This window comes from Chinchilla lanigera, unplaced genomic scaffold (assembly GCF_000276665.1).
Source record: "Chinchilla lanigera isolate Chin_1 unplaced genomic scaffold, ChiLan1.0 scaffold00091, whole genome shotgun sequence".
NCBI lineage: Eukaryota > Metazoa > Chordata > Mammalia > Rodentia > Chinchillidae > Chinchilla > Chinchilla lanigera.
This window is the reverse complement of record NW_004955492.1, coordinates 3,392,349-3,417,650: the sequence shown is the minus strand read 5'-3', so window position 1 is coordinate 3,417,650 and position 25,302 is coordinate 3,392,349. Positions and strand designations below refer to the sequence as shown.

At 39.4% G+C, this 25,302-nt stretch overlaps 1 protein-coding gene across 2 annotated transcripts in view; it reads left to right on the top strand.

The window, feature by feature from the left end:
* Mtr (5-methyltetrahydrofolate-homocysteine methyltransferase) overlaps positions 1 to 25,302 on the top strand; it is a 101,259-nt gene that overhangs the window by 56,523 nt on the left and 19,434 nt on the right. For both annotated transcript variants that reach the window (XM_005404926.2, XM_005404927.2), the window contains 7 exons: positions 3,530 to 3,619; positions 5,739 to 5,891; positions 7,348 to 7,455; positions 8,505 to 8,605; positions 16,133 to 16,200; positions 16,781 to 16,901; positions 23,010 to 23,091. In XM_005404926.2, the coding sequence (XP_005404983.1) occupies positions 3,530 to 3,619; positions 5,739 to 5,891; positions 7,348 to 7,455; positions 8,505 to 8,605; positions 16,133 to 16,200; positions 16,781 to 16,901; positions 23,010 to 23,091 (723 nt within the window). The remainder of the gene's footprint in view (positions 1 to 3,529; positions 3,620 to 5,738; positions 5,892 to 7,347; positions 7,456 to 8,504; positions 8,606 to 16,132; positions 16,201 to 16,780; positions 16,902 to 23,009; positions 23,092 to 25,302) is intronic.

Below are 25,302 nucleotides of genomic sequence, written 5' to 3'. Positions count from 1 at the left end.
CTCTCAGTTCCACAAAGCATTTCTAGTTTCTTTTGGACCCAGGACAGAATGTCTGTGGTCATGGTTATTGCAAATACAATCAAGTTCTGCTTTTCAACTAATTACATGAGGAATGATCCCTAGCACCTTTCTCCTATTTCTATGGCTATTTCTGCTCACAGAGACAAAGTGCTCAGCCTTTCTTTAGTCTTGGAGCACGGAGACAGGGACACTAAGCACAATCAGTTTTTAGTGATACTGTGTCTTCTGCTTGGTGGGGGGCTTCATTAGTAACTGACTGAGATTGGGGGTGCTATTGAAGGCCAGTGGACATCACAGCTTATAGACTTTGTGAAGTTACAATGGAGAGTTCTTAAGAAGTGATGTGTCACTTTATCTTTTCCCCCCATTTGTCCAGAGGAAACAGCTCTCTCACTTTGGAAAAGGGGTTTCTCATTTCTTAAACCACTTCTAATCACAGTTTTGTTGGCATTGTATTTTGTCATTCTTCTGGTCTCATTTCAGTTTTAGCACTTATTTACAAAGTTTTATTTTTATATACTGTATTGAGCTGCCAAGAGGCTTTACCCTTAGAAACACAGCTGAACTGAGGGAAATTTTAATAGCAATTGCAAGAGATAACAACCCTTCATATAAGGAATTATCTCCTTAATGCAACCACGGGGCTTATTATAAGCCATTGGCCCCTCTGTAAGGTAGGCTGATTGTCTACATTCAAGGTGATTTCATTACTGTTAAGGGAATTAATAACCAAAGCAAGTCTACTTTAATACTTCCCATGAGTCCCTGTCTCTGTGACAACTCCTTGGAACACACTGTGGATATGAGGCATGAAAAGCAGCAATACTGTGAGGCATATAAAAGTTGAAGAATTATTTTTCCTTACAGGAAAACAGTTACCTCTTTTTGTTGTTAAATGAAGTCTATATCTAAGTTCCTGATACATCACTGAAAATAGTGGGAAGAGTCCTGCCTTTGATCTTTTAAGGCTCTATAATCCCACATTTAGGGAGTACTGGGCTATCTTTGAATCATAGTTCCCTTAAATGGTGAGTGTTTCAGGTGGTGAGTGTTATTTTTGGCAGTAAGTTTCAGGTATCATGGTAGCCTATGATTCATGGCATTTCTATACTAAATGGTACCCTGATGAAGCCACCTTTGGACTCAGTGGTTCCCTGCTGTGCAAGGGATTGCTCTTGAGTTACTCTGGATCTCCAGAGTATTCTTAATACTGTTCTGGAAAGTTCTTCGGGTCTTCCTTAACGTATTCTTTCATCTAGCTTTGGTTCTCATGGCCATGTGAGCCCGTGATCACATTTGGCTGTCTCTAGAGTAGTTTACTTCCTTTAGGCTGGTCCAGTTTGACTGGAGAACAAAGTCCAGATTACCACAAGGCCTTTGTGCTATGTGGGCTAGAGGAGTAGGGACAGGAGGAAGTTGTTTTTCTCATCAGCTTTATATATACACAGATGCAAAGGTGAGCAAGATGGACAGGAGCATGGAGTGGTCCCTTCACTTGCTGGCTCCTATAGTTTATTTGACTCCTATAATATGCTTGGAGTCAGACCTACCTTCCCAGGCACCAAGAAAACTCTGCAGTGTCTTGTACTTACAGCAGAGAATGCCCTGTTGAATACCTGATTGGAAAGCAAGATAGGTTCAGCATTTCATCGTCTACTTCTGAAATAACTGCTTCATTTTTTTTTTTTTTTTTTTTTTTTTGGTTTTTCTCCGGTACCGGGAACCGAACTCACGACCTTGCGCTTGCCAGGCAGGCGCTTTGCCGCTGAGCTAAATCCCTAGCCCCTACTGCTTCATTTTAAGTGTTGATTTTTTTGGATCAGGTTTGTCAGGTTTGGGATACAGCTCTGAGGTGGAGTAGTTCTATTCATTGCAGCCTCCAGCACTTTGGCCTTTGTGTCCTCCTTTGCTACTGTCTGTATCACATATTTATTCCCCTCAGTGCCCCATGAGTGTGGCACATCGTGTATTCTCTGTGAACACAGCAAGTCCCTTTTCAAGAGCATTTGGAACACTCTGCTCTGTTTTTGTATGGCACCTCCATCCCCTGGGCAAGAATTGCCTGGTTGTGTGACTGTTGGAACAAATGGTGTTTATGTGTATCAGTGATGGGAAAGGAAGTGATAGAAGAACCTTTTCTTCTTTAATTACCATCTTGTCTAGTTTCTGATATGATAGAGCCCCGGCTCATTGTTATTCCAATTCTTACCCTGTCCCTAAATCTTGGCATTCTTCCCAATTTCTTTCTTCTCCCCTTCATACTCATTGTCACTTACTGTCACTTAATGTCTTTATGTTTGTCCTTATCTGCCCTTAATTTTACCAGCACTGAGTCCAGGAGTTTCTTTTAAAAATGTGGCTGCAGAATTTTAATAGTTTTTCCTGTCCCTACCTACATGTGCCTGGCAGGTTAGATCCACATTCCACAGCATGCATTATGGCCTCCTGTGACTTGGCCTCTACTCTTCTGCATAAACATTCCCCCAGCAACATGAGTTCTTCAGCATTAATTCATTCAGCTCATGTTCACAGGTCTCTCCCTCTATTCTGTACATCACTGATGATATAGGATCTGACTGGTAGGAATACTGCCCCTACCCTCCAGGGCCTGGAGTTGACAGTTAGTTGCCTGGAAGGTAGAAGCAGAGAAAAAGAATGTGGAGGAGATGTAAGTGTTAGGCCAAAGTGATGGATTGAGTGTGAGTAATGAATAGAATTGCAGGGATGACACTTACGTTTCTCACTCGGGCAGCTGCTGCCACCAGTGGAGATGGACTGCGATCTGCCTGATATGCCAGTATTATTGCACTCTGTGTCTTTGCTGAATCTGTTTCCTTAAGACCTTGCTCCAGTATCTCTTTCTTGCACCCTCAAAAGTAAAATAAGACCTAAGATACATATAAATTAATATTAAGGAAGCATTTCTTCACTATCATCGTTTGTGGCGACCATTGCATCCTTAAAATTCCCGTGTTTCTGGTCTGTATTGTCTGCTCACTCAGCCCCTAACATATATTTTCTCTTTCTTTGATATTAGTTTGTTTCTCTTTGTGTGTTTTCCACCTCACATATTATAAGGAAGTCTTGGGGAATGTGGTCCATTTCTTACATTTCTAGTATGCCCCAGTCCAGTGCGATGTCTGCCTAAGCCTCAGTCAAGCCTTTCTGCACTTGCTGGTGATGGGTGATCCTTGTTGAGAGTGTTAAAAGCCTATCAAGGTTAGCGTATAGCTTCCTTACTGCTCTAGTATTTTGTTCTGAGGCGTTTTTTAGAAAAGAAGGAAGGAAAAAAAATGGAACCTTACTCCATCTCTGCTAAAACTTTAAGCCTTAGATTTCTCTTTCTGTCTCCACTTTTCTTGAACATTTAGAGATCTTAATTTATGCTGGACATGCCAGTAGGGGCTGGAAATTAAAAGAAGAATCAAACAGTTTTTTTTTTAATTTGCTGCCAGATGGTTCAGTAAGAAATTGCTTGTATCCATTTCTTGGTCCTAATTTCATTCAGACTCACGGCAAAGGAGGGAAGAAAGTCATCCAGACCGATGAGTGGAGGAATGGCCCCATTGAAGAGCGCCTGGAGTACGCCCTCGTGAAGGTGAGTACCAGAGCCTGCTCTGCAGTGCGTAGCTCACGTGACTGATGCGCTTGCTGAGAGTTGGTGCCGACAGCAGCTACAGGAGATGCACAGCACTGGTCACTGATTCTCAACCTGGTGCTCCCTACCCCCCATATGATAAGATATATGACGGTGTCTAGAAACATGTTTGTCTCCCACTGGCTGTGGGAGACGATTTTGGGATCTGTTGCCCAGGGATGCTGCTAGACATCCAGTGTGCAGGTCAGCCCCCACAATGAGGACTTTCCCAGCCCAGACGTCCACATTGCTGAGGCTGCGAACCCTGCCCTGGACTAGGTTGCTTTCGGTCAGTCAGAAATCAGCAGGCTGTTTTATGGATAATTGAAATTTTAGCAAGATAAATGATTTCTTGGCTTTAGTTTATTTGTGGGTCAGGAGAACTTCAAAACTCTTTTTTTGGCTCTAGAATTTAACTTTTAATTCTTGGGCCTTTTGAGAGTCACATATTTCAATTTGTGAAACTAGCTAATCACATCCAATTATCCTTGAGTGGAGGCCTGTGGTGAAGGGCTTGTCAGCAATGGCCAGGTAAGTTCCTGTTTTTGAACTTCACCTGAGTTTTGAACCTTCTCCACTCAGGTAATGTTGCAGTGCAAAAACATATTGATTTCATGAGGTACTACTAGTGTATAATCTATTGAAGTACTAGGATACATATTTAAGTTTGTGCATCTGATTTATTTCACTTAACATTATGGTCTCAAAGTGTATCCATTCTCCTACAAATGACTTGTCTACCCTTCTTTATGGCAGAGTAGTATTCCATGGTATATAAATACCACATTTTCTTTATCCATTTATCTGTTGATGGACATATGGGCTGCTTCCAAGATTTAGCTGTTAAGAATTTTGCTTCTATAAACATGGATATGCATGTTCTGTAATATGATGTTTTAGCTCTTTGGAGAAGATACCTACCTACAAGGGGGATAACTGAGTCAAATGGAATTTCTAGTTTTAGTTTTCTGAGGAATCTCCACACTGATTTCCATAGTGGTGGTACTAGTTTGCATTCCCATGAACTGTAGAAGGGTTTCTTTTTCCCTACAGCCTCTCTAACATTTGTTACTTGATTTTTTTTGTTTGTTTGTTTTGGTACTGGGAATCAAACTCAGGACCTTGTGCTTGCCAAGCAAGGTGCTGTGCTGCTAAGCTGTATCCCTAGCCCTGTTATTTGTTTTGTTTTGTTTTGTTTTGTTTTGTTTTGTTTTTTTTGGTTTTTCTCCAGAACTGGGAACCGAACTCACGACCTTGCGCTTGCCAGGCAGGTGCTTTTGCCGCTGAGCTAAATCCCCAGCCCTCCTAGCCCTGTTATTTGATTTCTTGATGGGATGTGTTACGTTCATGTTCTGACTGTGCACAAGGAATGTAAACATTATGTACTGCAAACGTGTACCAAACAAAAGGGAAGAGATGCAGGGATGGGTGGAGAGGGTGGGAGGGAGGGAAGGGAAAGAAGATGAAAAAAGGAATTAAAGTGTGTTATGTACATGTACCAACTTCCCATAAGGAATGTGAACACATACCACACACATGTACTAATAAACTAAAGCAAAAAATACTAGGCTACAAAGAGGCATTTATTTTGAGTTTGAACTCACTCATTAACCCGTCGTCTCTCATTGATAGCTCACTTTTATGAGTACTTCGTATTGATAAAACCAGCTATCAGTTTACATGGGCTAAGTCATTTAATAATCCTTAAACTAAACATATGAGTTAGATACTATTGTGATTTTTCTGGATAACTGAAGCTTAATAGATTACATAAATTAGTGACAGGAGCCAGGATTTGAACTCCTGCATTCTGCTTCTGGAACTCACACTTTTTTTGTTCTTGTTTTTTGAGATAGGATCTTACCATGTAGTTCAAGTTGGCCTTGAACTCACTATATAGCCCTGACTGGTCTTGAACTCTCATCGATCCTCCTGCCCCAGCCTCTGGAATGCTGGAATTAGTCATATACCACCATTCTCAGCAGGGACTCATACTCTTAAGCATTTCTGATTCATCACTTTTTGCTGCTGGATTTAAGACAGTTTTTAATGTGATTTTTCCTTATTTCTTTTTTTGAAGGGCATTGAAAAATATATTATTGAAGATACTGAGGAAGCCAGGTTAAACCAGGAAAAATACCCCCGACCTCTGAATATAATTGAAGGACCCCTGATGAATGGCATGAAGGTTGTTGGTGATCTTTTTGGAGCTGGAAAAATGTTTCTGCCTCAGGTTGGCCAAACATAGGGAAATAGTTTCACAATTGAATTTTTCATTGTCTTTCAGTGAATAGTCAGTAGATTATAGTAGGTATTATCTGTAGTGACAGGTCCCAAGAATGAGGTCCCCGCAGATGAAAAGGTAAAGGAGATGAAAAGGTAAAACAGGTAAGAAAAACAGATAAGAAAACAGCTTACAGTCTCAGGGACTGCTGCTGCCCCGATCACCCATCTCAGTTGCCTTTTATTGGAACCTAGAACGTAACTCAGACCCACGAGAGAAATTCAGTAGCCCTTTCCATTTCTGCCTCTCAGCTGATAGTAACCATCCTGGGGCGAGCCTCCCACACCCCGCACCATGTGCAGTCAGCACAGCTGGGGATCGTAAGCCGACCATCAGTAATCAGTTCATTAGCAATCACAGTCCTTTCCCCACAGATTATAGATGTTTTTCTGAAGTTTCAGTTTGGAGAGGAGCTCAAAGGCATTATCTGGCCATTCCTTCCTAGATGTATTTGGAGTCAAGCCTGGAAAGAATTCATCCTTAGAATGGTGCAGAGGTTAGAGGTCATTTGGAGGATCTTCATTAGTTTTTTTTTGTTGTTGTTGTTTTGAGACAGGATCTTGCTAAGTAGCACAGGCTGGCCTCAAACTTGTGGCAGTCCTCCTGCCTTAGCCTCCTAAGTGCTGGGATTACAGGCATGTGCCCCCATGCCTGGGTTTAGAAATTGTCTGCAAATTCTTGACATTGTAGTCTTTATGTTTATGACTTTCTAACCACCTCTTACTCCAGTGCCTCTTTCTCTCCTCAAAAGTAAAATAAGACCCAGGATATATGTCAAGTTAATATCAAGGCTTGGTTTGACTAACTGGTGGTCTTCTTTAATGATGCATACTTTGAAAACTGTGTGTTAAGGAGAGGTATGTTAAATGTTACATTTTAGGTAAACTCAGAAGTCTTAATTTTGTAATACAGCAACTACTAACCCCGTCAGTAAACAAAGTCTTGCTGAGCATATAGGTTAGGGGCCTGAAGGCATATGAAAGACTGAAAGGGCTTCCTGCATAAGCCTCAATTTTAAGTGAGTTGTAATGCATAGGGTTAAGACAAGAAGGCTGGGATGAGGGCAGCCATGAGGGCATGGTAGAGAAGCTTGGGACCTGAAGGATGCACAGAATTCAGAGAAGTGATAGAGGGCCTTCTAGGCAGAGAAAAACAAGCAGAAGTTCAGAAGACAGTAATCACATTGTGTGGTCTCCATTCTTTTTTCCTTTGCTGTGCCTTATTCGTTTTCCCCTGCAGAGCTTATTCCTGAGCCTAGTCACTGTCAAAAGCGACTCCCATGTAGCTGGCCTGAGGTCAGAGCAGGCATTCCATTTTCACAGGTGACCATTAGCAATGTGTCGTATTTTGGAATGGCTGGTAGTTGGGATGACTAATCAGATACCTGACTCTGTTCTTTTCTCAGGTTATAAAGTCAGCTCGGGTCATGAAGAAGGCTGTTGGTCACCTTATCCCGTTCATGGAAAAAGAAAGAGAGGAGAACAGAGTGATTCATGGTGCAGTAGAAGAAGAGGCAAGTTGGTTCATCCATGCCTGTGGGCCTTTTGAGTAGCCTCTTACTGGGTTGGGCTTAAGCATCATGCTTGGCTATGTTTGTCCTTGAAGATGAAGTACAGAAGTGATCCAGCATTTGACCCTCCCTTACCAAGCTTCAGTATACCCTGAGATTTTCCTTTGAATGTGGCTTTATAATTTTTTAAATATAAATAATTTTAAAGCCCATGATTTCAAGACAAAACTAGTTCATTCCCTCATTAACTGACCATTCACAAAGTTCCTACTAGGTACTGTACCTACCAAATTCTTTCCTCACTTTTGAGGTATTTGAGTAATGTTTGTTTTTAGAAAACTCTTTATCTGAATGTTTTTTCTACTGGCAGTATCCAGTACCACTTCTGGATTCAATTTATTCTTGCTAACTGTGCCTCCAAAGTAAATCGTTAAGCCTTTTGACTTTGTTTAGCTTCCTGGGAAGCTCTGGCAGTTTCGAACCCTAGGATTCCAAATTCTTAAAATGATCTGAGTTTGTAAATGACATAGACAGACATAATACTTATAAAAATACTGCTTGCCTTAGTTTTTTCTCTTTTACTTCTGGAGGGAGGGAAATATGTTTACAGAACTTCACATCAAAGAAATAGATGCTCAAGTGCTTTCTGTACTGGGATGTTATAATTATTTTCAGATTCTGAGGGAATATCTCTATAGTTGGCCAGCTCTTCCTCTTGCTCCTCTCTTTTTAACTGTGACATTAAACCTTTTTCAATTTAAGGGACTAAGTTTATAGTGGGATTGTTCTATGTTTGAGTTTCACTGCTGCCTGAGGTGTTGGGATGTATGCTCCTGTTTGAGTCCCTTGGGCTTACCGTGTAGGCGGGCTTCCTGTCTTTGCGTGAGCTTACAGCGTTCTTAAGAGCACAAGACTTGGGTCTTAGGCTTATCCTCAAGGTGGTCTTGGCTCTATTAATTCCTATCTGTGCAGACACCTGCCTGGCTCTTGAGAGCTAGATGGTCTGCTCTAAATGATCCCAGCCCAGTTCAGCTGCTTGGCTTACTTTCCAGGACCCTTACCAAGGCACCATTGTGCTGGCCACTGTTAAAGGCGATGTGCACGACATAGGCAAGAACATAGTTGGAGTGGTCCTTGGCTGCAATAATTTCAGGTAATTTAAGATCTTATCTCTTTTAACCCTTTTGATATTTAAGCATCCAAGTTGTTTCAGCAGGGTAATGTTTTATTGAGTAACAGAGGTATAGGGTATGATAGTGGATATTAGAGGTCACTTTTTATGTTTCTGTCTACTGTGTTTTCAGATCATCTACAGTGAACATAACTTTTCAAGTGAAATAAGTAACTATTGTGTATTCATTAAGGTAAAAAAGAATAGGAAAGTTGTTCAGGCAGGTTGAGGACTGACTTGGGAGCATAGGCTCTAATGTCTAGAACATCAAGCTCTGCAGGCCAGTGGCATTTCGAATAGTCCTTTTTTCCTCTCAATAGTGGTGAGATTTTAGGACAAAGATCTTATGGAATTTGGCTAAATGGAATTTTATTGGAGGGTTTTGTCTGTACTTCCCTCTCTTGGTTTTGCAAGCCTACAACAGGACCCTGTATATTTCTTGGTGGTGATGAAGCTAGTTTTTAGAACGTTGGATATAAGTAAAACCCCTTTCTAAGATACCTCAGTATTACAAATAAATATTCATAACAAAGTTATTTCCATGTGAAAACTAGTGGCCCATAGTAAGTAAATGTTTTGTTCCGATTTCAACATATTCTGTAGAATGAAGAACCTAATACAACACATACTTTTCCTGGTTACCTGGTTCGGTCCATGTCCAGCCAGCAGTCCATTTGTGTCATGGACTTCTTTCCAATGTACTGTTTTCTCTGGTTAGAGGAGAGAGAATTAATTGGAGTTAGAGCTGTGTCCCTTACAATTCTCTTCTGTGCTTTCAGATAGCAGTGAGAGTTTAAGGAGCTTCTGTACTTTCAACACTTTTTTCCATCTCTGCCTTCATGGCTGCTAAATGTAGTCAAGAACCATCAGGAGTGCTAGAGGTGGAGGAGTAGTGTCGGGAAGGCAACTTTTTCCCCCTCTGACTGTTTGGCTCTTCATTCACTATCTAAAGACTTGTCATTCTCTCTTGGTGCTAAAAATAAAGAGTGCTATTTCTATCAGTGTATTTATTATTTTTTTAAAAGACAGGTTTTTTTGAAGATTGGCTGATACAATGAAGTGTTACATACATAAATACATACATACATACATATATAATGTATGTGTGTATGTGGATAAGGTGTTTGCTTCCTACAATCTGTTGTGTCACCTTTTCAAACCTGTTGTTGATTTCTGTTTGCATTCATCACAATCAGTTAAAACTCAATTCAGTTAATAAATGTTTACAGATCCTCTGCTATATAGCAGGCATGTACTGTGTTAAAGACACTAAAATGATTTAGTTAACTTTTCTTCTTTAAAGAACCTTATTGTCAGGCTGTTTTAAAAAAATAGTGCTGAGAATCACACCCAGGGCCCTGTGCATGTTAGGCAAGTGCTGTACCACTGAGCTCTGTCCTCAGTCCCAAGTTTGCTGTTTATCAGGCTAAATGCTCTATATTCAACCACTTGAATTAAGTGACTTACAGGTAAGTTTCCTAAAAGCTATGCTTGGTATCATTGTTTTATTATCATTTATTTTGATCATTGTCTGATTAGCTGAAAAGACTATACAAGCAATGTTTTCCCCCCATTTATGGCACTTTTAGTCAGCCAAGGAGATTTGTGGCATTTCTCCAGAGTGCTGCTGGAGCGGCATGTTCATAGTTATGGATACTACTTATTAAACTGAAGACGTCCTGCAACATATCTTGTTGCTCTGTCTTGTGTGTTGAAGGTCTTCTTGTCTTTCTAGTAAGTCTAACTGCAGAACCATCATCTGATAAAAATTTATTTTGTTTTTCCAAAACGGCAAGTGAAGTATAGTTTTCTTACTGGGGTAGGCACCCCTTTGGCTTGTGTCTCATAACTCATAGGCTCCTGTATTGATGAGTTTAATTTTATGGTATCAGCTAGTAGACAAGGGCTTCTGGAAATTGGCTCTGTGCAGTAATGTGTACTTTTGCTAAGTATCACTTCTGGGCCATGCTGCTGTGCTTAGGTGAATCACCCAGCTAGGGTGAGTCTACAGAGCACCCACAATCAAATCCTTCCTTTTGCTAGCTTTTTAATATTGATGCAATAAATCTCATGAAATATTAACAGTTTTTTTACTTTATGAAGAAAAAAAGAAGAGGATTAAAAGTGATAGTCCAGTTTTATGGGAGGGATATTTCCAGATTTAAGGATTTGAATAGATCTAGAGAGGTACTGAAGAGTCTTCTAATAACCTAACATTTACTTATCACTTGACGTTATATACAGTTAGTACTTCATGTAAGTTTGCTGTTTGGCTCTTTTCTTTTGTCCTTTCTTTCTTTTTATGGCTTTGATCCTGCCCTGCATCAGAGTAATTATAGTTCTCATTTTATACATAATAAAACCGAGGCTTAGAGGACTTTCGTGATTTCTTCATGGTAACATGGCTAGAAAATTACAGGCCAGACTTGGCTTCTGATTCCAAAAGCTGGGTCTTTGTACTGTGTAATTTTACTGTCTACTATTTTTTGACTTGCAGTCAACTTTAACTGTAATATCTAATACTAATAATCTAAATTGCTCTTAAGAAATCATTTAAACTACTTAGAGGTAGTCTTGATCAGATATTTGATTAAAAAGTTGATTTTAGATGTACTAAACAATAATAACTAAATATAAATATAGTAACTAATAATAATAGTTCTAATAATAACTATAGAAAAAGACAAATGAGGCTTTTCCCCACTTAACAGATAAGTACACTATTATATAAAAAATTATGATTTATCAACAGATACATTAAAATTACATGTCCTATATCTACCTGGTACTTTAAAAAATATGAACTTGGTGAAAAGATAAGACATATTTGTATTTTCACCAGTGGTTCTTGTTTTTGTTTTTTTGAGACAAGGTCTTGCTGTTATTTCAGGCTGGCCTTAAACTCATTATATAACCCAGGATGACCTTGAACTTGCAGCAGTCCCCCTACCTCAGCCTCCTGAGTTGCTGGGATTACAGGCATGTGCCACCATGCCCTGCACACCAGTGGCTTCTAATATAACACTCTAGTATGAGTTAAAAATAAGCAATATATATTGAAACATGAAAACAATTTTAAAATATGTAATTGTGGCACATTCAGCTGAATATCTAAGTCAAGAGCACATTAATCTTGCTCAGGAACCTTACATGTGCACCAATACTTTTTTAGAAGCTTTGGATTTGTTATATTTTAAGGAAAGACTTGCAAGAATTTACTTTTTTTTTAGAAGTAGAAATGGCAGCAGACAGGATTAGCATGGTTTACCCTCTGGTGGGAAACACTGGGGGGCCGTAGATTGATAGAGCACTTCCATCTAGTGGTAGAATGCATCAATTGCAGGGGCAGCAGACCTGTCACCTTCCTTCCTCAACAGAGATAAAGCAAAGTGATAGCAAATATCAGGCCCCTAAAAGGATGCAGATGCCTAGCTGTATTCCTTTTTTTTTTTTTTTTTTTTGCCCCTTTTTCTTTTAAATTAACATGTCAAAATTGTGCATATTTATGAGATACAGTGATATTTCTGTACGTGTATACAGTGTGTCACAGTGGGGTAATCAGTGTTTCTATCTCCTCATCGTTCCTTTGTGTTTGGAACCTTCAAGCTCATCTCTTCTAGTTCTTCATAAAATACATTACAGTTTATTGTGAATTGCAGTCACCCTACTGTGCTGTAGAACATGGTAACTATATTTTGGTACCAGTCCCTGTTTATTTTCCCTTCTCCATCTCTAGTAATTACTCTTATACTCTCTTCTACTTTGAGATCAACTTAAGCTTATACATATGAGAAATAACATCTTTTTGTGTCTAGCTTTCTTCACTTAATGTCTTCCAGTTCTGTTTTGCCACAGATGATAACATTTCATTCTTTTTATAGCCAAATAATATTCCATGATATATATTCATAAATTCCATTAAATATACATCATTATATATTTCATTTATACATATAAATTCCAATGTCTGTCTACATGTATTCATTCCATTGTATATGTGTGTGTGTGTATGTGAGGTGTGATCAAAAAATCTAGTGAGCGTCATTCAACAAAAAGGCGGGGATCTTCAATACAAGGCAGCTCATTGAACCTTAGTAACAGTATGTAACAAATACCATCCTTTTTGGTACAGTTGATTGTGTACTACAATTGAGAGAAGGTATGTTTTAAAGTGTGCCATAAATCACAGATCATGACCAATCCATTAACATGAATTTTTATTTCAAACTGCAAAAAAAGTTCATTGTGTTTTCCGTTGCACCTCTGGTATATGTATTGCTCTTTTTTTTGTCCATTCATCCATTGGTAGACACCTAGGTCAATTCCATATCTTGCCTCTGTATAATTTTATTTTCCTTTTGTTTTCTTCTAGAGAGGAAAAGAACTTTTTGTCTCATAATATTTATTTTCTAAATTTTATATTCCTAAGTAGTAAATGCTGTTGCTAAAGCATTTAGGGTAGCGTATATTTTTCTTTTTTTGAAATTAGAAGCCCAAATTAAATGTGTATATTCGTAATTCTGTTCTAAGCGCTCAGAAAGACAATTGTAGAGTCAGGCATAATGGAGTATGCTTGTAATCCCAGCCCCTAGAGAAACTCAGGTGGGAAGATACAAGGTTAGCTTTGGCAACCTTAGCATGACTCGTGCCTCGAAAAAGAAAAATTGTAAAATCAACATTTTCCATAGCTTTTTATTTCCATTCTCATTAGTCTCTCAGATGGCACATGCAAGACTGTGTAGATAAGAGGCATATAGACATGGGTTTAGCCCAGAATGAGGAAAGGAAAGTGGAGGAATAGGGGGCCTATGTAGGGGCAGCAGGAAGTTGTGATAGGAGTAACCTTCAAGCTCATCTCTTCTAGAAGTTGTGAGAAGGAGTAAATAGGGTGGTGGGAGAGCAGTCATGCAGGTGAGACACTCCTGACAGGAGCTCTGCTGTAAGCAGAGAGCCGGACGACCTTTGCCATCATACGGATTGCTTTTAACTGGATTGTAAAAACATGCAATATTGAAAATCAGTGTTGAAGGGCATGCCTTTTTGTCTTGATTTAAAAGCAATATGCTATTTTGTGCAGTTTTTTTTACCCAGCAGCATGTATGTAGTCATTGTTTAATAAAAAATCTGGGCTGGGGATATAGCTCAGTGGCATAAACGCCTGCCTGGCAAGCGCAAGGTCCTTAGTTCAATTCCTGGTACTGCAAAAAAAAAAAAAAAAAAAAAAAGATCTGGTTATTAGACTTTCTTCCGTATTTTAAAAAAAGTGTTTATGGTACCATCTCACTCCTGTTATAGCCTGTAGGCTTATCTGTTGCACAGTTATCATTGATTGGAAACTTAGCTTTAAATGAAAATTCCACATGGATTAGCTTACTTTACTCTTTTCTTTTTCTCAAAAGTAATATGGGAAAAGCTAAAAATCCAATAGCATAAAAGACATATGAGAAACAAGTCTTCTTCCTGCTCCATGTCCAGCACTCACTGTCACCAGCTGGTGTTATGGCATGTAGACGTTCTTGAGCATGCTTTAAAAACATTTAAGTATTTTTACCTTTATGAATTGTTGACGTAATAAAGTAAGTGAAAATCCATGCTATTATTTTTAAATGTCTTTTAATAAATATAGGATTAAATTATAAAGCTGACTGACTTATAGGTATTCTACCTAAAATAGAATAGAACACAGAATGTTTCCTAGGCCAGGCATTACTTTTTCCTTCAAATCTCTGAGAGGAAGTGCCATCTTCCAGACATGGAAATTCCTCCAGCATTATTATGCTCCCTCAGAACATGCTTTCTCTGCCCAGTGAGTTGAGTGCCCTTCCTGTCATGCCAGTGTCTGCTTTTCCTTTGAGTCTTGTGCACCTCTCTTTCTCCTCCTTGCCTTAAGTAACCAACTTTTCTTGCCTCAGCTAAGCATGTGCAGGGACCAGCCTCTTCCTAACTGCCCTTCTGGCTGGCTTCTATGTTTAACAGGTGTTTGTTGAGGAACTTTCCCTGCATTTTTATTGACCTAAATGGATAACAGGTTTTGGTGTCAGATCCTGATTCACATCCCAAGTCTGCTGCTAATTAGTTATATGACTAGACAAATTACTGAGCTCATCTGAACCCATATTAAAATAGAGCTTGTGGTAGCTATAGACTTACTGTACAGATTAAATTAAATTGTTATGCAAAAATGTTAGCATAGTAGAAATAGCCCAGATATCTACCAGTAGATGAATGAATAAATAAAATGTGATGTTTTAGTAAGGTTTCTATAACTATAACAGATATGTGAATCACCTTATAAAGAGAAAAGGTTTATTTTAGCTTACAGTTTTAGAGGTTTCAGTACATAGCTGATTGGCCCTATTCTCTTTGGGCCAGTGCTAAAAGCAAGTATATCATGTCAGGGAATATCACGCCAAAGCTACTCACCTCTTGGCTAGGGTATGATAAAAAGGAGACAAAGAGGAAGGAAGGGGTTCAGTGGCATGTCCTTAATGACCAGAGGATTCCTGCCTCCACCTCTTAAAGGTACCACCACCTTTCACCAGTGCTGTGTTGGGGACTAACATTTTTAGCACATGAATTTTTTTTTTTGGTGTGTGGGTGAGTGTTCCAGATCCAAACACGGCAGGGGTATATGTACATAATAGAATGTTATTCAGCTTTAAAAGAAGAATGAGATTCTGATATACACTAAAACATAGAAGAGCTTTGAAGACATTGTGTTAAATGAAATAAGCCAGACACAAGAAGACGAATGCTGTATCTAGACTGGGCAAATTCACAGAGACAGAAAGTACAATAGAGGTTACCAGGGACTGGGAGGTAGGGAAAGTAGAGGGGAAGAAGGAAGAATTATTACTTAGTAGTTGTAGTGTTTCTCTTTGGGATGATGAAATAGTTTTGTAAGTAAATAGTGGTAGTGATAGTTGTACAACATTATGACTGTAATGCACTGAATTGTACTCTTAAAAATGATTAAAATGGAAAGTTATGTATATTTTTAAAAAGAACATATCAGAAGCTATTGAATTCCTTTTTTTTTTTTTTGAGTACCAGGAATTGAACTCATAACCTCACGCTTGCCAGGCAGGCGCTTGTGCCACTGAGCTATATCCCCAGCCCTTTGAATTCCTTCATTTAGTTTTTATTTACTTATTTTGAGATGGTGTCTCACTGTGTTGTCTAGGCTGACCTCAAACTCATGGTCCAACCCATCTTCCAGCTTTGGCCTCCCAAATATCTGGGACTGTGGGCATGTGCCACCATGCCTTGCTGAATAGTACATTTTAAATGGGTGGATATGTGGAATAGGAATATATTTTGGTAAAGCCATATACAAAAAGCTTAGCATGTGCCTGGCATATGATGAGTACATGATAAATGATAGTTGTGGTGATCATCAGTGTGATTCCACTTTATTTTGAACAGTAATGACTGAAATGAAAATGTTTATTTCAGCTTTGTCTCTAATGATTCTTATTAGTTTTTTGATGTCTCATTTCTTTACCTCAGAGTTATTGATTTAGGAGTCATGACTCCTTGTGATAAGATCCTGAAAGCAGCTCTTGACCACAAAGCAGGTACTGTGCAGCTGTCCTTGGCCATTTCACTCAGTGTCTCTTCCCCAGGAATCTGTGCATCAGCGAATAGTAAAGCTCAGCCCACTTGGGGTCTGAGGGACATTCATACTGTCAAGTGCCAGCTTCTGTGCAAAGCTACTGTGTGACCCTTTATGTGGAGGTTGGGAGAAGTGCATGAGTGGCCATCAGCTCTGGAGATGCAACAGGACAGGCTTCTTTCAAGAAAACCCTGACATTCAGTGGTTTTCTGTCTGTAGTTGTCTTTATGTTATTTTGAACACTAATCATTTGAGTCTGGGATATCATGAACTAAAGATACCTTCTGCTGTATTGCTTCTTACAGCTATGGCAAGTTCACTGTTGTAACTTCAAGTCATATATCTTATTTACTACCAAAACGAATAATAAATTAAAACCCCCGAGACAGAAAAAGATGGCTTAGAATTGGAAATTCACGTCAGGTCTTGTGTCTTTATTACAAAATTTTAATTTTGGGTCTTCAATTTAAATTTGAGTCTTCATACTTCTTTTTCTCACATCCTCCTTCTACTGTTCTTTTTTTTTTTCTTTTTAATAATAGATATAATTGGCCTGTCAGGACTCATTACTCCTTCCCTGGATGAAATGATTTTTGTTGCCAAGGAAATGGAAAGATTAGCCATAAAGATTCCATTGTTGATTGGAGGAGCAACCACTTCGAGGTAAGTCATACCAGTGAGTTTGTACTCACTTTATTTACTTATACATTCATTTTTTTTTCATTCATTTATGAGATGAGGTATTGCTCTGTTGCCCAGTCTAGCCTTGAACTCCTGGGTTCAAGTGATCCATCTGCCTCAGTCTACTGAGTAGCTGGTATTATAAGTATGTGCCACTGTGTCTGGCTTTTTGTGCTTTTTCTTAAATGCTAGGGTTTATAGTGATAAAACCTGCTTTGCTTTATTTTGGTGTGTATGTTTCCTTCCCCTTATGATTTCTTTATTATATGGTCTTCCTGGTCTTCACTTGGGTGAGCTGTATAGTAGGAAACTTCTGATTCCCCACCCCTTGCCTTTTTGGGGATTCCTTTCGCTTGCAGTTGTCTTTTTCTTAATCCACTCACCTGGCATTCAGTTTCTAAAAATGGTAATAAGCTTTTACCTCTCTTGAAATGAGACTAAGTGAGGAAACTGTGTTTTTAGCACAAAGATGGTGTTTAAACTTCTACTCTCTTCTTCAGCCAGGTGTCTAATTGAAAAATTACAGATTCTCTCGAAGAAGCTCTAACTTTGTAATAGTTTAGAGACAGAAAGCCTGTCTAGCTAGAATGAATTAAAAGATCATCTGGGAGTGTTGTTTCTTAATCTTGAGTAAAAGATTCAAAGAAGAAAAACGTTCACATCTTGTCACATGGTCATTGTTTGGTTTGTCAGATTTTTTTCTGGGATTATGATCATGGTGATTTCAAAAGAAATGCTAATTATAGATGCTAGACTTTCTTTGCAACATTTCTTACAGGGTACATTGTTTACTTTAATTAGGAACAGTATCAAGTTGGCGTGTTGACTCTGATGGTCCCATAGGGTGCAGTTCATTTTTCTTGTGCAAAGGTGTAGTGGTTGTTGTAACTACTCCGGAGTTCCTTGGAGAGATTTATTTGAAGGAATTGGTTTTTGTGATTTTGGGGACTGGCAGGTCTGAAATATGCAGGCTGGAGCCAGGCAAGAGTTAATGTTGCAGTCTTGAGCCAAAAGATAGCTTGCAGAAGAATTCCTTTTTCCTTGTTGAGAAGGCAGGGACTTGGTCTTTTTTCCTAATGCCTATTGGTTGATGAGGTCCACCTACATTTGGATGATAATCTGCTTTACTCAAAGTTTGCTGATTAAAATGTTAGTTACATCTAAAGCAATACCTTCACAGGAACATTTAGATTGTGGTCTGACTAAAATTGAGGATCATGGCCCAGCCAAGCTTACACATTTGTAATCTGAATGAATCATTTTCACAAATAGCCACAGTGTCATGTGTATTTTATCCATTAATTGCTTCTTATACTTGAAGGAGTCCATAGTTGCTGCTCACATTAGAAAACAGTTTTTCGTATAGGACCTAACTACTAGGCTGTGTGACAGATTGTTCTCAGTTGATAACTGGATTTTGATGAGCATTATTTTGGTTAATTCATGACAAATTTAGTAATGATAAAAGGCTCTATAGACTATTGTCAGAATAAAAGACCTTTAAAAGTAACAGTTGAGCCAGCCATAGCTACATGCCTGTAATCCCAGCTATTCAGGCTAAAGCAGAATAATCACAAGTTTGAGTCCAGCCTGGGCAACTTGGTGAGACCCTGTCTCAAAAATTTTAAAAAGGCTAGAGGTACAGATGGGTGGTAGAGTGCTTAACTACTATGTGCAGTGCAAAGCCCTGGATTTAATCCCTAGTACTAGCGGGGGAAAAAGGAAAATCAGACCACAGTTGTAAAATGGAATATTCAAATGAGTAGCTCTATTAAAATGTATTATGGGTTGTGTAAATTTGATGGTAGCTTCAAAATTAGAATCTTTTTTTTTTTTTTTTTTTTTTTTTTTTTTTTTTTGAGACAGAGTCTTGCTATGTAGTTCAGGCTGGCCTTGAGCTCACTTTGTAGCCCAGGCTGGTCTCAAACTCACAGCGATTCTACTGCCTTAGCCTCTTGAGTGCTGGGATTACAGGCATGCACCACCACACCTGGCAAAATTAGAATCTTTTTATGTAGTAAGATGCTATACTCAAAAATTTAAGATCAAGAATTTGCTACTTGTGCAGATTTGAACTTGACCAAATTGTCCATTATAAGAATCACCAGATTAAAGAAAAAACATTCAGAAGCAACATAACTACCTTTTTAAGATGTATCATTGGCAAAGTTAGACTAATCCATGATTCTTAACTGATATCTCAAATAAGACTTAGTGATGGGAAGTCACCCATCTCCAGGTGCTGCAAGATATCTGTTCTCATCACTTACAAAACTGAAGGCAGAAAGCTGGATCTCTTGACCTCCCAAGATTTTTTCCTTTATCAGAACTATGCAGATAGATTTTTCCAATCTTGCTTGTCTTTTGCTATCTCAGCAATATCTGTGAATCACAAAGTTTTAATTTTTGTGAAGTCTGATTTCTCAGTCTCTTCATTTGTGGTTAATACCTTTTGTAGCTGAAAAAGAAAACCATCTATCTACTCTTAGGAAAGCCTGCTTAGTTACAGACCACTTGGGAGTCTGAATGTCTGGAAGTCCTTCTGAGACCCCTGGCTATTTCCTCCTCACACCTGTTAGGGGCTCAGCAGGGATTAGTTCTTCCCTTTGCTCAGTGTACTCGAAGATGTAGAATCTCAAGGCTTCAGATTTTCATGAGAACACATATCTGAGGAAATATGTTTTTCCAGATGCCAGTAGCCTGCAGTAACATAAACAGAATTAGACCTGTGCCTCTTAGATCCACTGATGGCAGTTAATTCTGTCCAGTGGACAGTCCTTAGGGATGTTGAGAGGGTGTTAAAGATTTGGGGTCAAAATGGGTGCAGTATATGCTTGGATTGTCCCTTTTTAAACCTGTAGGTATAAACAAAGAGAACCAAATCATCTATCTGTAATGTAGATAGATGGTTTTGCTGTCACGTATAAGAAACTGGTGTAAGTCTTATTGTGTTACCTGTATAACATCTCAAGAGCATAAACTGTGGCAGAATTTTCTGAGTGTGGGTGTTTTTTCCTTAATTGCTAGTAAGTAAAGTATTAAATCAATTATGTGATTTTATTTTCCTGTTTCCATTGCCCATAGGGAAGCTTAGAATTTAGGCCTGTGTATAGAAATTCACTGAATGAATTTATATGCTGAGCTTACTGCTGTTTCCATCTTAATTTCCCATTTTTATTTTCCCTTTCTTTCATTTTTCTCATCAAATTTTAAGCATTGATCATGCTGTAAAAGACCTTAAAGTTAAATGTAGACTGGAGTATGATATGAAGTAAATGCTTAGAGTTACTTTCTTACTCAGAGTATTTTTAAGAAGTCTTCTGAGTTTAATACATCCTGGGTTCTTGGCAAGTATGGGAGGGGAACAGTGGGATCCTGTGTCCATGAGTGACTTGGAAGGGGCAGCATTTGAGATTCATTGCTGTTGGTGTGCAGGAAGGATAGAGAGAACCCATTGTTCTGCATCTTTTCAGGCTTGCATAAGTAGAAGCCTAGAGGGAGTAAGTGGAATCAATGTCATATTATTTTATAAGGAAACCAGAAGCACTCTGAGCAGTTAAGGAAGCTCAAATTTAATGCCTCTGGTTATCTAGCTTTGTCAGTTTTTATGTTGAAAAGAGGTAATTTGCTTTGATTTGTTTTAAAATACTGGAATCCATCAGTTTCTTCTCAGTGCCCTTGTATGGAAGATCAACAGAGAGAATTAGCTGGAACTGACTTGAGAACCTTCAAGTGCTTAAAAAATACTATGTTGATTTTAAATTATGAAATCATTGGGTTTAAAGTAATGCTTCCTTGCAGAGTATATTTTCAAGTGGAATATGTAGGAAATACTCATGCACTCAAGGAGCTTGTCATCTGAAGGAGAAAGCAGCAAACTTAATGTGAGTTGTGCTGTTCTGAAACTTGAGGCAGCTACTTCTTTAAAATTTTTTCTACTTTTTGAAAATCATTCTCCTTACAAAATGCTGAAGATGCCATCAAAGTTTGATCCCTGTCTTAGTTACTTTTCTCATTGCTGATACAAAATACCCAATACCCAAAGTTAAGGAAGGAAAGGTTTATTTCATTTCACAGTTTATAGAGGTTTCAGTTCATAGTTGGCTGGCTCCAAGGCAGGGTAGCATGGCAGAGAGGCATTACAGAGGAGAAACTGTTCATGGGAGGCGGAAGGCAGCAAAAACAGCAAGCAGAAAGCGACAACAGTAGCCCTCTTTCTGTCCCTTGTATTCTGTGCTGGCTACCCCCACACCCAGGGTGGGGCACCCTTAATCCTATCATCACACCTGCATCAATCCCAGCATCACATCCTTAATCTCAGCATCACACACTCTAGATCCGGCTACCTGTGAAAAGCCTCATCTATGACCACTTGAGGCTTTGGGGGGACATTTAGATATAAACCATTAGAGTCCTTGAGCACACAGTAGGGATAAGGTGCATACTCAGGAGGCATTGGAGTTCATTTCACTGCTCCAGGCTGCCTGCCCCACCGCCCCAGTTGTTCCCACCAGCTGCTGGAATGGCTCTTGTACAGCCCTGAACTCATGCTTCCTATTCACAAATGGAGGTACTCTTAGAAAGTGGGTGCTGTCTTGTTATAAATGTGTTTTTAGAAGTTCCTAGAGAGATAGTGTGGGTAAGGTGTACTAATGTGGTTTTGGGGATTGAATCCAAGGTCTTCTCACTGAGCTATATCTCCAGTCTTTTTCTAAATTTTGAATCAGAGTCTTACTTGCCCAGGCAGGACTTGAAGTTGCAATCCTCCTGTCTTAGCCTACCAGAGTACTGGGATTACATTTGATGCTGTTTAGGTTTTAAAAGATTAGTTGTGTAATCTACACTCACTGGAACATCTCAGACAATGGAGAAGAGTGTAAAGTAAAATCTAGCCTCTCCCTTCCCACCTTTAGCCCTACCTCCCCCTGATATGCATCTCTCTGTGGTTTTCTAAATATGCAGAATTTTAGATGTCACATTGATTGGCTGGGCAGTTTGAGAGTGGTGTGTTTGTTTTTAAAAAACGGAATTGCATTAAACAGTGTCCTGCTACTTGGTTACTTTCTCATATAGTAACATATTCTGGATAATACTCCAAAAAAAAATCCACTTTAATTGAGGGAAAGAACATGAAAATACCAGATTTGCAGAAGAATGCTGCTGCTTTGGAGAGAAGGGAAGAGCAGGAAACACTGGAAGCCCCGTGGTGAGCACTGCCGCCACCCTCAGAACAGATTGGACCAATCAGTGCTTCTCTTGTCCTGGGTCCCATTTCAGCAGTGGAGGAGAGTTAATGTATGTTTCAGTTCTCACTTTAATTTGGTGTGTTCTGTAATGAAATACTAGATATATAGCTTATGCTAATGGTGGAAATATCCAGCAACCAGAGGGCAATTTGTTTTGTACTTTAGTTAATTAGTTAATTTTAGGAATTAAAGATTGTTTCTTCCCAGTACTAACATTTTCAAGTTTGGCACTAGGGATTTGGGGCTGAGCCAATCTTAGTATAAAATATTTTATTGCTTTCACCTCTCTGTTATTTTGTGTTGAATTTTGGACCTGGGGCTCCTTACTATAAGTAGAAGGTGGAGTTGAGGGGAAGGGGTGTTGATGTCTCCCACAAGGAGGGAGCAACCACTAGGCAGCATGTCCTGTGTTCTCTGCTTGGTTGCTGGTTCTCCAGGGCCATGGGCTGGTCTCTCAGTTTGTCTGGAGGAGGGAAAGTGAGCAAGGTGAGATGGCCCTGGGTGGTTCTTCCTTAGTCTTCGCAGGCTGCGCCGAGCGCATGGTCTGGTTCCTTGTTGACAGAAGGCCGGGGACTAAGTCTTTCTCATTTTTCTCACAGGCTTCTTTGTAGCCTGAGTCTATCAGTTCATGTTGTTTCACCTTGTTTTCCCCATCTTGGGATAGATAAGTCATTTTCTTTTACAATTTTATAAGAGAAATTTGAAATTCAGTGTTTGTAAATAAGCATGTTGAAATCTTTCTCTGGAAAACTAGAAACACACTATGTCTAATGGTTCTGAAGAGGAGTTGTGTAGCAGTTGTCACTGCTGATGGATACGCTTTTCTTCTGACCTTTCTTTCCAGAACCCACACAGCAGTTAAAATAGCTCCAAGATACAGTGCACCTGTAATCCATGTCTTGGATGCATCCAAGAGTGTGGTGGTGGTGAGTATGAGCCTTTCAATTTTATTTCAGAATAAAGGAGAAAACAAAGGAAGCAGTAATAGTTAAGCATGTCACCCAAGATCTATTTTTTCTTCTAAGACATTAAAAAGCACCTGGGGCTTATGGTGAGCCACCACAGTATCTGCCTGTTGGAAGGAGACCCTGTGAGCATTCCTGTGCTTTCAAAGACATTTGGAGAAGCAGAAGTAGAGATGGGTGGCATCAAAGTAACCTCAGGTTGAACCTTCCCAACATACAGATTTGTCTAGTTTACAGCTGTGAATAGATGCTTCCTTCACCACTGCCAGAGTTAAACAGATTGTGGGATTTAAGAAGTGACCTAGATAGAAGAACACTTGAGAATGGGCCAGTTGACCCAATCCCAAGACAGACAAACATTCAGTAGGTATTTAAAACTGAAAGAAATAGATTCTGTTTGTAGCGAACATAATAAACAACTTGGCTCAGGCACTGCTTTCACTTTCAGTGAAGCCTAGTATCTTATCTTACTGTCAGTTTTTGTCTGAATAATGGTGTACACCAGCTAGGGAGACATCTGAGAGATCATGTGGCCCTGTGGCTTCCAGTTCTGAGCTGCAGAACCCTTGTTTTTAAGTGACATTTCACCTGGAAACTGGGTGTGGTTGAGAAAAGCTGAGCTGGCCCTCTGCTTTATCCCGGTAGTTCTCATCAGAAGAGCAGAGTCTGAGAACCACCACTGTACTTCAACCTTCACATTGTAGAAGACAGGAAATCTACTCGGGGGCCTAGTAACCTGGGAGATTTTAAGTGACATTATACAGCCTGGCCTAGGGTCACCACATTTCCTGAGCCATCTTCCAAAGGAATTCTTTCAGATCTGTGGATTTATTTACACGGAACTTACACAGTTGCCACTATCATTGAGAATTTATAATATGCCAGGTATTGAACTAAGTGCTTCACGTAGGTTATTTTATTTAACATGTTCATGATGGGGCCATAATTTGTATGTTTCACTGCTGGGCAGGTTGAATTACCAGTGGTATGGCATGACTGTCCCATTGAGTGGCTTTTTACTTTATTAGTAAAAGGCCTGTAAAAGTGATTAGATCCATTTGTAGCACAAGTGGTACAAGCCACCCAAAAGGAGAATTATGCCTGTTCCAGTGGTGGTTCAAGCCAATGGGAACATGTTAATCCTTAGAATGAACTCAGAAGGTAGGTGCTTTTATTGTCCTCATGTTAGAGATGAGGGCATAAGAAGAACAAAGAGGCTACTAACTCCTGAGGCCATATGTCTTGGTTACTTTTCTCTCGTTGCTGGGACAAAATACCTGACGCCCAAAATTAAGGAAGGAAAGGTTTATTTCACTTATAGTTTGTGGAGGTTTTAGTCCATACTTGGCAGGTTACAAGGCAGAGTGGCACATGGCAGAGGGCTACAGCTCATGGTGGCAGAACACAGCAAAAACAACAAATACAAAAGGGAGGAATGGCTGCAAGCAGCCTCTTCCTGTCCCTTACATGTGCAAACTATCCACTCCACGGCGGGTGTAGCTCTCACACCCGTAATCAATCAAACTCTAAAAGCCTGCCCCATGACCGCATGAGGCTTTGGGGGGGCACCCAGACACAAACCATAACACCATATATTTATCGAGTGACAAGTTTAAGATTCGAATGCTACATTAAACTTATTTCCATTAATATTTAACAAGTTTTTTAAAGGGTAAGATTAAATCAGGCTGCAATCAAAAAGTTGTCATTTAAAATTTTTCAGTTAACATAGATTAATATACAAGTAAGCTACATTTCTACAATTCTGAAACAATGTTTTATATCTTGATTTTGGATTATTTTTCATGGGAGCTTATATCAGGTCTATGGTTGAGTGACCAATGGGTCCATTTTTAAGGTTTATTGCTGTTTTCACATGCTATGAATGTCCCTGAGCATTTTGTATTTGGAGCCAAGCCTGGTTGGGTATTGCCCAGTGTATTGTTCCCTAAACAGGTAGAGGAGGGAGTCGGCCCTCAGTTCCATGTTTGGAAGATGCTCCTTCCCTCTCCTGAAGAGACCAGCATCTGAGCTTTGCTGGCAGTCAGGCAGGGGACAAAGCTTGGCCCTGCTGGATTGTGCTGTGCTTAGCTTGTTTTACATACAAAGAAATGAGAGAAAGGAAGGAAGGAAGGAAGGAAGGAAGGAAGGAAGGAAGGAAGGAAGGAAGGA